At 38.3% G+C, this 16,399-nt stretch overlaps 1 protein-coding gene across 1 annotated transcript in view; it reads right to left on the reverse strand.

The window, feature by feature from the left end:
• The window catches only part of LOC122872193 (general transcription factor 3C polypeptide 1), a 35,659-nt gene extending 20,029 nt beyond the window's left edge, over positions 1-15,630 (reverse strand). Inside the window, exons 1-18 of the mRNA XM_044188089.1 lie at positions 15,160-15,630; positions 12,975-13,184; positions 12,490-12,666; positions 12,229-12,372; positions 10,990-11,086; positions 10,784-10,907; positions 10,016-10,195; positions 8,790-8,905; positions 7,878-7,930; positions 7,388-7,773; positions 5,891-5,959; positions 3,554-3,666; positions 3,331-3,452; positions 3,083-3,236; positions 1,759-1,862; positions 1,324-1,460; positions 664-1,053; positions 231-376 (exon numbers count right to left, since the gene is read on the reverse strand). Coding sequence (XP_044044024.1) covers positions 231-376; positions 664-1,053; positions 1,324-1,460; positions 1,759-1,862; positions 3,083-3,236; positions 3,331-3,452; positions 3,554-3,666; positions 5,891-5,959; positions 7,388-7,773; positions 7,878-7,930; positions 8,790-8,905; positions 10,016-10,195; positions 10,784-10,907; positions 10,990-11,086; positions 12,229-12,372; positions 12,490-12,666; positions 12,975-13,184; positions 15,160-15,380 — 2,943 coding nt within the window. The 5' untranslated portion in view covers positions 15,381-15,630. The remainder of the gene's footprint in view (positions 1-230; positions 377-663; positions 1,054-1,323; positions 1,461-1,758; positions 1,863-3,082; positions 3,237-3,330; positions 3,453-3,553; positions 3,667-5,890; positions 5,960-7,387; positions 7,774-7,877; positions 7,931-8,789; positions 8,906-10,015; positions 10,196-10,783; positions 10,908-10,989; positions 11,087-12,228; positions 12,373-12,489; positions 12,667-12,974; positions 13,185-15,159) is intronic.
• Between the last annotated feature and the right edge of the window lie 769 nt (positions 15,631-16,399).

Here is a 16,399-nt window from a genome sequence, read left to right on the forward strand (position 1 = left end):
TAAGGAAAAAGGTAGTGTGTATCTTGTATATCTGCTCCAATTTTAAAGAGAATAGATGATTACTTATAACCGCTACAGTATATCTGACACAGAACGCTGTCACAGATGAGGATCATGTCACCATGTTTTGTCAAGAGAAAATAACTTTTTTTTTTTCCTACAGTGCACAGACGGTAGGTGGAATGGAGTGCATAAGATCCTTTTAAAAACAAAACAAAATGTGTGCTCACCTTATAATTGATCTGTATGACCTGAATGAAGACAGAGAGAGGCAGGCAGAGGAGCAGGTCGCCAACCATTGCCCAGCCGCTGCCATACTCTTTGTGCACACGGACAGGAGGCATGAATTTCTTCCACGACTCTTCATCAGCATACACTATCAGAGACAGGCAGAAGATTAGAGAAAAATCAAGGTGGTTAGTCGGAAAAAAAGAGCAATCTCATCTTTTAAACAACTATAATACGGGTACATACATTCACTGGTATGTCCCAATATGCAGTGATAAATAAATATATTTTATATAAAAATAAACGGTATGCAGATATCATGCTCTGGTTTTGACAAAAACAAGTAAAGTCATTAAGAAACAAAATGGAAGACTAATTCAAAACAGTCACAAATGTGTTACTACAGGGGAGTTCCCACACATGAGGCTCTCTTACCTTTCATGTCAGACTGAGAGTGAGCAGGTGTTGATTTATCCTTCAGCTCCTCCTCTTCATCACCTGATAATGTCACATCCAAGTTAGACAAAGTAGATTCTGCAGTTTGTGGGTCCACAAAGCCGGTGGCAGCACTTTGAGATGGCTGTGTTTGTCCGTTTGTGTTTGTGGAGTTTTGTGTGTCTTTCAGATCCTGTTTTTCATGGTTGTCTAAGTGTTTGGCATCAGGATCAGAGCTGTTTGGGTTTGCTGGTGTTTGGCTGGTTGAATGGGAGCCAGTGGAGTTGTATCTGTGCGGGTGCCCATATATCAGGTACCAGAGGAAGTTATGAATAACACGCAGACGATGCATCTTAGGCTGGAAGCCAAAAGTCTTCCCCAATCCCCTAACTATAGAAACAGAGACAGAGAGAAGACAAAGAAATTAGAGGAGAAATTAATCTGATCCGGAGGATGGAGATATTATATATATATATATATATATATATATATATAAATGGTGCTGACGGTTTAACTGGAAGAGCTTCATGCCCATTCGAGCGGTAATGCTCCAACCTGTGACTGAATACTGACTATTCAGAAAACCAATAGACTTCCAGACCCCATGCCGGCCAAAAGTAACCCATTTTGCCTCTCTACTAATATGCAGTCAAACAGAACCTGTTGTGGGCTTGAACTCCTCGTCTTCTTTAATGCCTGCTCTCTTTTTGTCGGCCTTGCTCTTTTTAGAAGTGCTGGCGGTGATCTCCTCAGACCCTTTTTCTTGATCTCTGGCTTTTTCTGCTGCGTGCTGCAGACTGAGGGACAGTGGACAAAGACCAAAGTGACAGAAGGAAAGACAAAAGACACAGAGGCTTGATCAACACACAAGATACAAGATATGTCCCTGTTCTATACTACAGACTAATTCTAAGTCAGGATTGCCTAGGCAGAACATTTATACTGAGAAAGTGACAAAATTAAGTGTAGTCAAAGGAAGAAAAATCTGAGAATACAACTTGCCACAAGATTGGGTTGACCACAGAGCTAACATATACTACTCAGACATACTCTATCTCTCACTGACTTATTATTAAGTATTTGGTTTGTGCTCACCGTATAACTGTGTAAGAGCTGGAGATTCTGAAGCGGACCTGCTCAATGACCCTTTTCACTATGTCATCGCTGGGCTGAACGGACGGATGAACGACCATTTCAACCTACATGTAGAAGAACATCAGAGAGAGAGAGTGGGTAAGTGGTGACAATTAACAAAAGTTGGCATTTCTTTTCTAGTCTTCTAGTTTGTACATTTGTTGTATGTGTGCAGTTTAATTTAGTAATGTATGTGCAGCATTTTTATTGATTTGTCATGTTAGTAAATGAGTGAATAAGTTAGTGAATGAGTTTATCATAAAAAAAAGGTGTAAGTCGTGTTGCTGAGCATGTTCCAATCATCACTGTATCATGCACTGATTAAAGGTATTATAATATATTGTTTATAATACATTAAATTATGCATAAGTAACATATAAATAGTTTTAATCTCACTATTCTTATAACAGTTCATAGAACTGTTTGCCTGTGGTAATTTAAGCATATATGCATTGATATTAATTATGCATAACGTTTTACTCAACTGTAATATTCAAGTAGAAAATGAAACAGTTTTACAATAATTCTGCTTCACAGACGATTATTCATATTTCACAAATTGACCCTGATTTTTTAATAAAACAAAAACAATTCTGCATTTTTTTCTGTTTCCCTGTCTCAAGTCTATTCTTAATGTTAACACTCAGCAAGAAAGCAAACAAGCTTATTTTCCCCAAAATAACAATAACATAACACTATCAAATCCGCTTGATGACTTAATAACTGTCATTTGATAAACAAGACCATAAGGGGCCTTTGCTATAAAGTATCTAACAGTCCTTTATAATGTGTAGTCAGAAGTCTTATTTTACCACAGGCAGTGGATGCAATGAAAGAGCAAACAACTTTCAAATGACTACAGGGTTGGAAATTAACCATGAAGGTGTGATGTAGGGCTGAACTATGTGGTAAAAAAAAGTCATATTGTGATTATTTTGACAGATATTTTGATGGCGATATGATTCACGATTAGTGGGAATGATCATTTTTGCATCACAATTTTCATTTTCACAGAAAAAACTATTGAAATCATAAAGATGTGACATTTGTTGCAGTCTGTACCAGACAAACATGTTTTCTTACATCTGGAGAACAAGATTTGTAGGCCAGGGCATCTCTGCAGCACTACAGCACTTATTATTAGTATTATAATACTGTTTTGTCACACATTTTACCTTTATCAAAAAATTGCAGCTTCTGCGATTTGGATATTGCACTTGGCCATATTGCGATTTTGATAATATTTCAATTAATTGTGCAGCCCTAGTGTGATGTGTGCATTTACCTTCTTGGTGATGCCATCCTGTATGACAGTGGTCTTGTACACCTTAAGCAAGCCTTCTCTAGATAGACTGTCGACAAGGCGTAAAATTGTCTTCCTGCAACACTTAGAGCTGACTCCATCCTGCTTCTCATCGTCATTGATTATCTTCTGTAGCCTGGAGAAAGACAGCATGTTGACATTTTTGTTCCCTCTCTTGCTGTGCGATAAAATTCTTTGAAATGAACTGATAACATTTAAGACAAACTGACTGGAAAAGACCCTCTATGATTTTGAAGCTGCGGACAGCCTCAACAATCAGGTTCTTCCTCCTCAACAGGCGGTATGTCTCATGTGACCTCTCCATAGACTTTCTGGATTTTTTACATCTGGCCTAAAGGAGGTGGAGTGAACTGTTACTTTCAACACTCATCTCAAACAGCTAGAACAAAACAGTGGGGAAAAAACCCACTGAAACCAACCCATCAGACTGACCTGCGGCCGGCAAACATCTTTAACAACCACAATGTTGTCTGCTGGGTTATCAGCTGCATTCAACTCCTCACTCTGAGGCAAAGGGCTGGCTGGCTTCTCAACGTGAGCTTGTTCTGATAGAACAGACAGTGTGAATTAAATATGAACTGAACAGAGCAAATGAAAACACACATATAATATAGATCCGTCATGGAAAAAGATGTTAATTTTAAAAAAAATCACAATATCAAACACTGTTTAAAAAGTTTGTCATAACAGGTAAAATGTCACTTAGCAACATTTTGTCAGCTATAAATGAGGTCTGGCAACACTTAAGAAAGTTAAAATAATTTCGTCCCATGTGAGTGTTTTAGGAGCAGAATCAATTTTAAAAAAATATATGTTCAAGTATTTACAATCTCATACTGCGGCAGATTTTCACACAATTGCACTTGTTATAATCAATTTAACCATGAGAACCATGAACCAGGATTTCCTAGTTCAATAAGATAATTTTGTCGTAATATGATTAGATGAAGACATGATTAAATCAAATATTGTATATATTATGGTTCAGTCGTAGCTCAAAAGAGGCCAAATCATGTCTGCCTAAACTTCAGGTACATTGATTGTTCTTATCTTATCAACAACTTTGTGCTTCCATTTTTGGCTAAATGGAAGTTATCACTATATTGATGATACATATGTATGACTGAATATACATTGTTGAACTGATTAATGAAGGATTAACATAGATGTAGTGGCTAAACAGGTACACATGTACTTGTTATCTCCTGGCATTTTTAGATGTGAAGCCTCTTTATGAGCTGTAGGTAAAACTCACTCACAGGATCATGATTAGCTAGGCGCACTCCAATTCACTGTTTGCAGAAATTCAGAATGAAGCAGGAAGTGAAAGGCAGAATGGACGAGATGGAGGAAAGCTTGAACATTTGCTAGATATTGTTTACTCACTGTGTCGTCCCAGTCAACATGTGTGTGAAATCTGGAATTGTCAAATTCATTCTTAAATTATGGCTAAAAACCTATTTTGAGGTCACAATGACCTTTGACCTTTGAGTCAAAAGGGTCACCTATTCGGTGTCCGACCAACTGTGAACTATGGTCACAATCTCCCCTTCTATTCCTGAGTCATGGTGTTGAATCATGACCAAAAAAAGACATTATGATGTCAGTAAAGTTGACCTTTGACCTTTCGAGTAAAAAATATCATCACTTCATCATTGTAACTCAGTAAGCATCTGTGTGAAATGTTGTCATAATTACCACATCAGTTCCTGAGTTATGGCCAAAAATGTGTTTGGCAAGGTCATTTTGAGGTCACAGTGACCTTTGACCTTCGAGTCAAAAATATCACCAATTCATTGTCCGACCAGCTGTGAAATATGGACATCAATTCTTGAGTTATGACCAAAAATGTGCTTCGTGAGGTCTCAGTGACCTTGACCTTTGACCACCAAATTCTAATGAGCTCATCCTTGAGGATGTTTGTGCCAAATTTGAAGAAATTTCCTTAAGGCGTTCCTGAAATATCACGTTCATGAGAATGGGATGTATGGACGGACATCCTGAAAACATAACGCCTCTGGCCACAGCTATCGCCGGCACCAAAGAGGAGTTGCATATGAATCTCTTAATTACATTCTATAGAAAAACATCCCGCACATGCCCCACTCACAATAAGAAATGGTTTATGCATTTGCAGCACAGTGGATGATTTCACAGGGGACCTATGGTTAATAAGACATACATGGTAAATAACTGCCATCACAATCTCATTTGTAACAAACACCAAGAAAGACACTTTCTTTTCTGTTATAAGTTTAAATTAGATTAAATTTGGTTGTTTAGTTGTTCATGTTCATGATTAATGACTGGCTTATATCTTAAACATACTTGTTTGCTGCTATTGCTGCTATTATCAATGTTTTTTATTGACAATGGATCAAATGACTATGGGATTGTGAAAGGGGTCCTGGGCCGGCTGTGTTCACTTGGAGCTCCCAGTCTGGCAGCTAATAGGACAGCTATAGCTGAATGGCCGGGGGACGGAACGCACATTCAGCGCTATTTGCTACTGCAAATGCCAATCATTATCCGCAACAAGTCCATCCCTAGCTGCCTGTTTTTACAGTCAACATGTAAAAATGCAGAAGCAAATAGCACTCCGCTAGCCGTTTAATGAGAACTTCAAGATTTTCTCATTTTCAGCAGCACTGTTTGTACTGTGGACAGCAAGACAGAAAACAAAATCAAAACATTACTTTTCCTTCAATGTTTGGCTGTTACTGAAGTGTAGTTGAAATGTAGTCGTTTAGGCCCATTTCTGCAAATTACCTGCTCTGGGATTGGACACTGAGTCAGCTGTCATACTAGTCGTGGAGTTGCTGCAGGCTGGGGTTTCACCTGAGTGATGACAGAAATTAGAAAAAGTGGGATAACATAAAGAGCTGAAACTGCCTATTAAACCAATAGTTGATTATCACAGGTCACAGTTAGTCTCTTTTAAGTAATATCTGTTGTGAAATGTGCAAAGTTTTAAGTGTAATGCCAGTATTATGTCTAAATCTGGGTCCTATTTTTACATATTTTGGGGTCCAAATTACTAATAGGTACAAAAAGTCCAATAGATCGCCTCAGCTGGCAGCCACAAAACGGGCTGCAATGGCTGCAACGTAATCCTTGGGGGCAACTGCGCCCCCTTAAAAGTACGCCCACTAAAAGTGCTTGTTTTTGCCACTGACAAGCTCAGATTGTTATTCTTAGGACTTGTTCAGACTGCCAGCCCAAATCCATTTTTTGGCATATCCAGATTGTATCCAGATTGATTACAGAAAGTCTGGACAGCCAAATATGTCCATGAAATGCAATTTTTGCAAATCGGATCCAAGCCACATTTGGAGGTGGTTTGAAATGCGATTCCAATCGGATTTCTACAGATGCATCTCAGTCCAGACGCTCTGGCTGCTGAAATAGGACTTCAAAGTGTCTTTTGCATCACTTGCAACACGACACATCAAGAGTGACAGAAGTGCATCTGAGCGGCTCAGGGATGCTCTTACAATACATCCACAGAGTGGCTGAGCAGAATCCATGCTGCAGGCTGTCCAGTCGTGGTGCGATGGAGGAGTTCTGCACCATGACGTGACAGAGGGATTGTTTGGAGGGCGAGATGATGGATATCCATAGCGTACGTAGTTACTGATGCCCACGTCGTTACTACAGCAACCCATGCAGACAGGTTGGTGATGTCTGGACACACAAATCCAACCTGATCACGTGTAAATAACAATGCGGACAGTCTGTCTTAAAAATCTGATTTGAGAAACAAATTTGATTTGCCTGCAGTCTGAACAAAGCCATAGTGTCTGACAGGATTATGGAAAGGATCCCTGTGGAGATAAACCTTTTTATAAAAGAGTAAGATGACTTACTGACTCACGTTTCCACCATCGTCTTCCTGCAAACAACTCACCTCTCGCGAGATTTCAGAGCGAGACTTCTGCTTCTGGTTAAACAAAAAGGATCTTACTTTTAACAAAAAGGTCTATCTCTGTAGGGATCCTTTCCATAATGTTGTCAGACACTTAGAAAAACAATCTGAGCCTGTCAGCAGCAAAAACAAGAACTTTTAGTGGACACATTTCTGACGGGCGCAATTGCCCAAGGATTACGGTGCAGCCATTGCAGTCCGTTTCGTGGCTGCCGGCTGACGTGATCTACTGGATCAATTCCAAAACTTTTTGTACCCATTAGTCATTTAGACCACAAAATATGTAAAAAAATAGGGCTCAGGTTTAAAAATACCGGAATTACCCTTTAATGAATACTCACATTCAGTGGGTGTAGGTTGTACGATGAGGATCTCAGGTTGTGTCTGTTTAGTTTTCACACTGCTTTTCTTCCCTACTGTCTTTCTTTTTGCTCCTGACTTTCCTCTTGCTTTACCTCCCTCTCCATCCAAGCCATCTGCTGTATCTTCTCTATCACCACACATCTGCACAACCTCCTCTGCATCTTCGTTTCCATCTCCACCTGCTTTCTTACTCTTCTTTGCTGGAGGAGTATTGGTGTTTTCTTTTGCTGTCGACGTTGAGGCTGATGGTGTTTTAGGGGTGGCAGGTGCAGTACCTGATGTCTCTGGTGCAGAAGAGTACAGGAGCTTTTGCCGTTCCTGCTCCTTGGCAAACAGTTGGAGTTGATCACTCACACCCACACACCTGTCAAGAGAAGTGAGCAGAACAACATTTGGTACAATAGTATTTTATATGATGTGGTGTTAAAGTAAGAATTTATAAATCTACACTCATTTATAGATACACACTTATGGCTGATAAATTTTGTAGTCCTCTGCCGACCCTCATCCTCCATGAATCCCTGCAGGGTGAAAGACATCACACACACAAATTGAGTGAACAGAAAAATGGAAACACCTTTACAATGTAATACAATATGTAATAAAATAGCCCTGAACTAAATACTACATTATCTAAAATGCTCAGTTTTTGCATAACTACTACTTTGGCTGCATGTGTTGACTCGGTTCTATGGTAAAATTTGAGGCTGCTGTGTTGTTGTACTGGACCACATCATATCTATCTACCTCATATACATCTATGGAGGAGCAAAACAATTAATAAGATAATACAAGCCAATACGCAAATCACAGCCTCAGGTTGAATCAACACCTCTCTGACACAGTATAAACAATAAGAGTCTACAGTCGTGCTGGCAGCTCTGTCAGCATGCTAACATGCTCACAATGACAATACTATCGCTGATGTTTAGCAGGTATAATGTTTAGCATGTTCTTAATTTAGCGTGTTAGCATGCTAACATTTAACATCTAAGTAGCACTTAAGACAAAAGTACAGCCGATGACGATGGGAATGTCATTAGTTTTGCAGATATTTGGTCATAAACTCGTATGTATTGGACAAATTCAAATTTTGACCAGATTATAGTGCTACATGAAAAGTTAAGGGATCACCAAAGTTATTACAATTCATACAATAGTAATAAACCACAAATGTCAACCTCATGGTGGTGCTAGAGTAAAGGGGGTCACTAAAGTCATTAGGGTTTATCCTCTGGAGACCATGAATGTCAAAATGTTCATTGCATTTTCAAGCAGTTTTGCAAAGAAATTGGTTGGGAGAAAAATTTATCTTGGTGGCAAAAAAAATATTATATATAGACTATATGGGCAATGTTGAATCGACAGCCTAGGTCTTACCTTAATCACACCATCCCTCTCCAGCCTTCGGCAGAGCATACGAGATTCCAGCTTACCGACATTCATCCTTAACCCAATACCACTCTGTGGGATTCCCTTTGTACCACAGGACAATACTGCAGTACAACAAAAAGACACAGGCAAGAATTAATAATAGAGTAATATGGAAGAGAGAAAAGGTTTTTTTTTTTAGACAATTACAGTGTCCAATCAATAGCTTCTTGGACAATGACATTTCTTTGCTGTGTTGTCTCTGTCCTCTTGAACACTGGATCTGAATAGAAACAATGGTTTCTGTTAAGGCTTAATTCAGACATGACAGGACAGTTACAGAAAAGCTTTCAGAAGAGGAAGAATAGTGTGCTCAGTTGTCTCACAGGCTTCACCAAAGATTGATTTTAAAACTTATTTTGAATAAATAATAAATGACCATCGTGAAGAAGGCGCACCGCTGCTTCTCACAAGTGAATCCTCTAATACATACTTTCACAACCACTGGGCTGTGAGTGGGCCATGAGCGCCCTCTAGTGGGCCATGAGCGCCCTCTAGTGGGCTCTTGTTTTCAAGTCCTGGCAGTCAAAGAAGGTTTCTGCAAATGTGCCTGTTCAAATATTACTCGTGATGTGAATGACTGAATTAGAATACAATTCTACTCTAAACCTATAGGGTTTAGGGGGCAATCAGTATTTCACACAGGGCCATGTAGGTTTGGATTTTGTTTTCCCTTAATAATAACAACCTTCATTTAAATACTGCATTTTGTGTTTACTTGTGTTATCTTTGACTAATATTTAAATTTGTTTGATGATCTGAAACATTTAAGTGTGACAAACATGCAAAAAAATAAGAAGTCAGGAAGGGGGCAAACACTTTTTCACACCACTGTATACTGTGTGCCTTTATGCTTGTATGTGTATACATATATGTCTGTTTTTGTGAAGCACTTCGGTGCAAAACCAGTTTGCTATATAAATGAAATAAACTGGAAACTGGATGCAGTCACTGCCGAAATGCTCCATTCCTTGTTCTCTGATAAAAGTTGTTTGCAAATTGCAAATCCGTGGGCACGGATTATGAATCCTCTCAGATTTGTAAACCGAGAGTACAGATTTACACATTGCTTGTCTATATAAAGCAACATGAAACCAAATTAATCACTTTCATTCATCCTGACACACAGTATCCCTGAGATGTGTTTCATAAACGAGGAAAGTGATCAAACCTACCAATGTGATAGGCCTGTGACAGGACATCGTTCTCCAGGATTCGCCCCTCTGTAGGGAGAGTTCTTCTTCTTGCTCCAGTGTCATCTTCTTCATCCTCGTCCTCATCATCATCATCATCAGTGACCCCCTTCCTTGTATACGGCTTTAACAGTCTCAAACAGCGCACAAGCACTTTATTCCCTGGAAAACAAAATTAAATGATGCAGTGCATTTGTTAGGCATGTGGCAAATACAACAGTGAATATAATCACCACAAAATGATATTGAATATCTTTGCATTTGGACTGTTGGTTGGATGAAACAAACTATTTCAATACGTCAACTTTGGCTCTGGGAACTTGTGATGGGCAATATGGACAATTTTCTGACATTTTATGGACTAAACGATTAATCATGGAAATAATCGGCAGAGTAATTGATAAAGAAAAGAATCGGTGGTCCATGTTTATGTCCCAGTAAATCATAACATGATAATAAGATAATGCTGAGTTATATAAATTACCCCTTATGTTTTAGGGATTTGATCTACTTATTCAAACTTAAATATTAAGAAACTTTATAGTTTCAATATACTGTAGATTTCAAATGTTCAGTCAGTAGCTTCATTTATCAATTTGACATGAATCATTAAAGCTGATTCCAATACATCAAAATATTTAAGGCAATAGTAGAATAGAAGCAGCAATTCAGTAAATGGAACACAAAAATGTAATTTTCAAACTGTATCCTGTTGTGCTTGTATGTACTGGTGCCTCAGTGGCACATCACCTTTTTTGTTGTTGCAGGGCCCAGCGCTGGGATCTAAGTCCTCCAGAGGGTACTGGCAATACTCAATCAACTTGGCAGATCGCATGTATTGAAATACACGCTTAAAAGTACCGTCGTCCACATTCTGCAAGAAAACACACAGTTATTACCACAAACAGAAAGACAAACACGCACAGACCAACAGACACTCACAGAGAGGTACTTACAAGTTGTTCTTTGAGTGTGATCAAAGTGGCAAACTGACCAGGTGACTGCTGGAGAAGGTTGGACACATACTCCATCAGTATGTCATACTTAGTCCTCCTAAAAAAGCAGAGGAGGTTAAGAGGAATTTCTCCAAGAGAGAGAAAAAGACAGAGAGTGGGAGTGACAGAGGCGACAGACTAAGGATGCTCCTAAATCTAACTACTACATTTGTTAAAGCACAAACACTGGCTTTGTTCCTTCTGAAAATGCTCAGTATTGCAAAAGAGAAAATGAGAAAAGAGGCATTCCACTGAAAACAAGTTCACTGTTTTTTCTCACGTGAACTCAAATGAGAAGGGGACATGATTTCAGTATGCTCATGCTCCTATGAAAAAGCTAGTTCTTTTTACAGTTTTTTTGTGAATGCAAAAAAAGTCCAATTACTTTCCTTAAAATTAAGCACTTATGGTGAGTCTAGACTCTTTATCCAAAAGGAGGCCTCCCTTTTATCCAATTCTGTAATGTATGGCTGGATGCTTTGTGTCTCTATTGCTGCAGACGTCATCAGAAAGCTGACTTCCCTGGGACCTTTTGTTTGATTTGACAAAAAGTAGTCAACGTTCTTAAATGTTGTAGCAGCCATACAGGCATTAAAAACAATCTAAAATCAGGATGTATCTGATCACTGAATTAGTAAAGATATCAAGTCGCACCATACATTTGATGCCAACGTTCATTAGTTTTGCAGGTATTTGGTCATAAACGAAAGTATTGGACAAATATCTGGTCATTTGACCAGATGATGGCGCTAGATGAAAAGTTAAGGGCCCACCAAAGTTATTAAAATTCATCCTCAGGGGACATTATGTCTGAACCAAATTTCATGGCAATCCATCCAACAGTTGTCAAGACATTTCACTCCAAACCACAAATGTGAACCTCATGGTGGCGGTAGAGGAAAAGTCAAGGGATCAACATTAGGCTTCTGGGAACCATGAATGCCTGTGCAAAGTTTCATTGCAATCCATCAAATAATTAAGATATTTCAGTCTGGATCAAAGTGGTGGACTGATGGACCATGAGACCAACATTATTATCTCTAGAGCTATTTGAAACCCAACCCGAGCCTTCACTTAACACAAATTAGAGAGAGATTGCAATAGGAGTATAGTAGGTTATTCCTGTCTCCCTTTTCTATGCACAACAGCAGAACAGTGTTGAGAAAAAGGAAAAAAAGAGTACACAGACCATAAACAGACCTGTTAACATAGAAGCGTTTGAGCAGCAGAAGAATGGAGTGCTGCTGTTGTCCTGACTTCAGTCGTGTGACATGAGACTGCATGCTGATGAGTCCATGTCTCACAAGAGACTTCCTCATGTAGTGCAGCTTTCGAGCATCAATCCTGTTGAAATGCCACACTGGCTGTTACACAGTGGACATCTAAACCGCAGCTTGTAACACAGAGTAAACACACAGTAGCAACAACACTGTGCTAAATGAGTGTGTACGTGTCTCCTACTTGAAAGAGCATCCGTGCAGATCCCTTTGTAACTCTCCTTGCCATCGAGCTCGGCCCACTCGTTCCAACACACAGTAAGAGTCGTCGTTGAGTTTCAAATCAGGATCGCTTTCAATACCAATCAGGGTCCTGAAACGCAGGGTCTGAGACGCAACGACAACAAGCTTTCGGCCATATCTGAGGAGGTGCGGGTTAGAAAGAAGAAGGAAAATGTGAAACATACAACAAATGTGCAGTTACACTAAACTTAGATTACATTTTTCACCCAAAACATTTTAGAGCTTTTATCAAAATTTTTCTAAAATTCAATTAACTGAAAAACTTTTGTGGTCTTATCTATAGTTTTGAAGTAAAAAAGAAAGTGAAAATTTATAATCCAAAAACAATACTTTTCATCCTTTTGATTGTTCATGTAGTCAGTGTGTGGTTTGAAAACAGTCACTCTGTTGAATAAATGTATATATTATCAAACAAACTCTACAAACCTTTCCAAAGCCTCCTCCAAGTTGACTAATGGGGTGAGGGACTTGGAGCGGACATGCTTAGTGACGTCTGTCCTCACTTTGTAGAGTGCACACGAGCCCTGTATCCCATCCTTGTTTTCTAGAATAATATGGACCGGGTAGACGTCTTTCCGTGTGTCAGAAAACCTCTGTGTTGTCTCAATTCCTGTTTCTGGGTCAATGTCTTTAAACCTGAAAACACACACATGCACACAAACACAAAATCTAAGTCAGGGCATCCAAACTAATACAAAGAGACATGCAGAAAATACGAAATATCCTACAAAGTACGATGATTTAACATATTTCTTGAACTTTAATAGGAACTCTCTAATGTTCCCAGTTCCCACATCTGCAAGTGTGCAAACTGAAGTTTATGTAAAATGGTAGTAAAAATAAAAACAAACAAACAACATGACAAAAAAACAATTTTGGGAAGGTTTCCCACAAGATTTTGGAAGCTGGCTACAGGGATTTGCTCCCATTCAGCCATACGAGCATTAGTGAGGTCGGCCACTGATGTTTGGAGATAAAGCCTGGCCTTACAGGCCTCAAAGACCTTATCACCCAACATTTCTTAATTTTTCTTAATCTGTTTCTTGCAAGTCCCCAACTTTATCGAAGAATAATACTAAATCTCTTAACTGCCACTTTTAGATTTTCCTACAATGGGAACACAAACCTTGAAAAACAACCCTGGACAAAGGACACAAGTGTTTGTCCACATACTTTTGGTGAAATAGTGTATCTTTCTAATAGTATACACTTTTTGGTGGCAAACCAGGAACTAGCTAAATGTTGTTTTTTAAAGGATCACTTCAACTATTATAACTTATTATTATTATTAACTAAATTACATAAATACTCCTCGAGGTATTTAGACATCGAAAACGAAATTTGAAAAACTTAACAGCAACAGCCGTTGCTTTTGAGAGAACTACACTCAGCTGCCTTTCCACTACTGAGAAGTGCTTATGGTTTTTTTTGTTCTCGTCATTCAAATGAGGGTGGACAAAATATTAGAAACCCCTCTTGGTATAACGCAATACAATTGAAGAGCAGCACAAACTGCAGCAGTGGTCGAGGAAGTATTCAGACTCTTTATTTAAGTAAAAGTACTAATACCACACTATGTAAATACTCCATTACAAGTAAAAGTCCTACATTGAATATGTTACTTGAGTAAAAGTACAAAAGTATTATAAGGAAAATGTTCTTAAAGTACTCTGGCCCCGGTGAGTGTGTATGGATTACTCTGCTGGTTATTTCATTGATCAATCCATTTATTCTATATTATAGTCACAATTAAACAGAGCTCAAAGTGACACCTTCAAATGTCTTGATTTGTTCGACCAACAGTCCAAACATCAAAATGATTCAGTTCACTGCAATTTAAGACAAGGAAAAGCAGCAATTTGTCACATTTGAGAAGCCGAAACCATGAAATGTTTCAGGCATTTTTTCTTGACCTAAACAATTAATCAGTTATCAAAACAGTTGCTGATTATTTTTTGGTAATTAACGAATCAACTAACTGAATAACTGACTGATCGTTTAAGCAAAATTTGTATATAATTTAATATATATATATATATATATATATATATATATATATATATATATATATATATATATTTATTATTTTTTTTTTTTACAATGATCATGTTTTAAAAGTTCTTCATATGTTTTGTATGTCAAATCTATAGTTGTAAAGTAACTAGTAACTACAGCTGTCAAATAATTGTAGTGGACTACAATATTGCCCTCTGAAATGTAGTGGAGTATAATAATGGAAATACTCAAGTACAGTACTTGTACTCAGTTCCTGAACTGCAGCCTCCAAAATGACCATGAAGTTAAATAAACACATCTCTGAAACAGATTTAACAAAAACGTAACATAACCTTCATTAAGGTAGGATTCATTGCAGGGCTGTTGTATCAGACGGCATTAGTTTTAGCTGGGTGGACCTCAAACTGGCAACTGAGTGTGTTTTTCTGGGAGAAAATAGACCCACTAACGTTAAAAATGTTTACAGTGTGGTCTGTGGATTATCTTAAATAACCAGGGCATTGTTCGGGGGTAAGAAGGGAACTAGCATTTAATTATTTTATTACAAAATTGTGTTGAACTGAGCATTTCATGATGAGCAGAATGATAAACTCACCTGTCAAACAGCACAACATCGTCTCTCTCCTGTGGGAGTTGATAGAATTTCAGGTCGGTGTTGCTGATAAGTGACTTCCAGATGTGCTCTTTGGTGCAGTCGTCGAGCTTGAGGGGAAACTTGGGCTGTCTATTTTCTAGTCGTATCCACAGAGAGGGAATAGTTATTCCGTCCAGTCCCTCCAAAGCCACTTCATCCGCAACTATACTTAACGGATCCATAACATGCCACCAACTGGGCTAACACTGTCAGCCAGCTAACATGCTAGCTTAACAACAGCTAGCTAGCAGCTTGTGTGGTCGTTCCGGGCTCATAAATTCACCGGGTATTAAAGAGAGATTATTCGCGTACTGGTGTTCTTTAAAGGTATGATAACTGCGATAATGAATTAAGAAAAACTTGTTTACAAAGTGCTTCCTCCAACTACGTTTTCCAACTAGTGCGTCTCCGTGTACGTGATTGCGTCATATTTCAACTTTAACCTCACGTTGTACGTCTTTTCAGAAAAACAAAATCCACAAGGTGGCGTTCAAGTACAGCTCCGCAAAAAGTTATTAAGTGGACCCTAAATTGGGATTGTTTGGTCAAAATCATCAGCCCTTTTAACTTCAGCATCTACTATTTTTACAGTAAAAGTACATAAGTATTAACAGCAAAATATACTGAAAATATCAAAAGTACTCATTACTTAGTCCTCACTACTAAGAAGGAATAGTCAAATAATTAAGCATTACCACATAGCATTTTAATGTTACATGCGCATGCTGGTAGTTTGTCAATTTGGAGCCAATTTAACTGCTTCATATATATTACTGAGTGATGTAATCTACAACAATGCATTGGATTTTATAAGTTGATCATGTTTTTATTTTAGGAAATCATCTTCTGCAAAGTAACTAGTAACTATAGCTGCCAATTTAATGTAGCAGAGTAAAAAGTACAATATTCATCAACAATCTCTGAATTGTAGTGAAGTAAACAGAATGTAGCAGAAAATGGAAATACTAGTACAAGAACCTCAAAACTGTACATAAACACAGCACCTGAGTAAATGTACTTCACCACAGATCCTGACCATGTACAAGAGTATTTACAGATTTTGGAAAATATTTAATTTGACATGTCACAGTAAGAAAAGGTGTAAATAATTAAATTAATGATGGCTGAATTCCATTTAGCTGCTTCAGTTTCAGGATCCTGGTATTGTTCATGCTGGCTCACTGTCACAGCTTACTGGGAA

Source organism: Siniperca chuatsi, linkage group LG3, assembly GCF_020085105.1.
Source record: "Siniperca chuatsi isolate FFG_IHB_CAS linkage group LG3, ASM2008510v1, whole genome shotgun sequence".
NCBI classification, from domain to species: Eukaryota; Metazoa; Chordata; class Actinopteri; order Centrarchiformes; family Sinipercidae; genus Siniperca; species Siniperca chuatsi.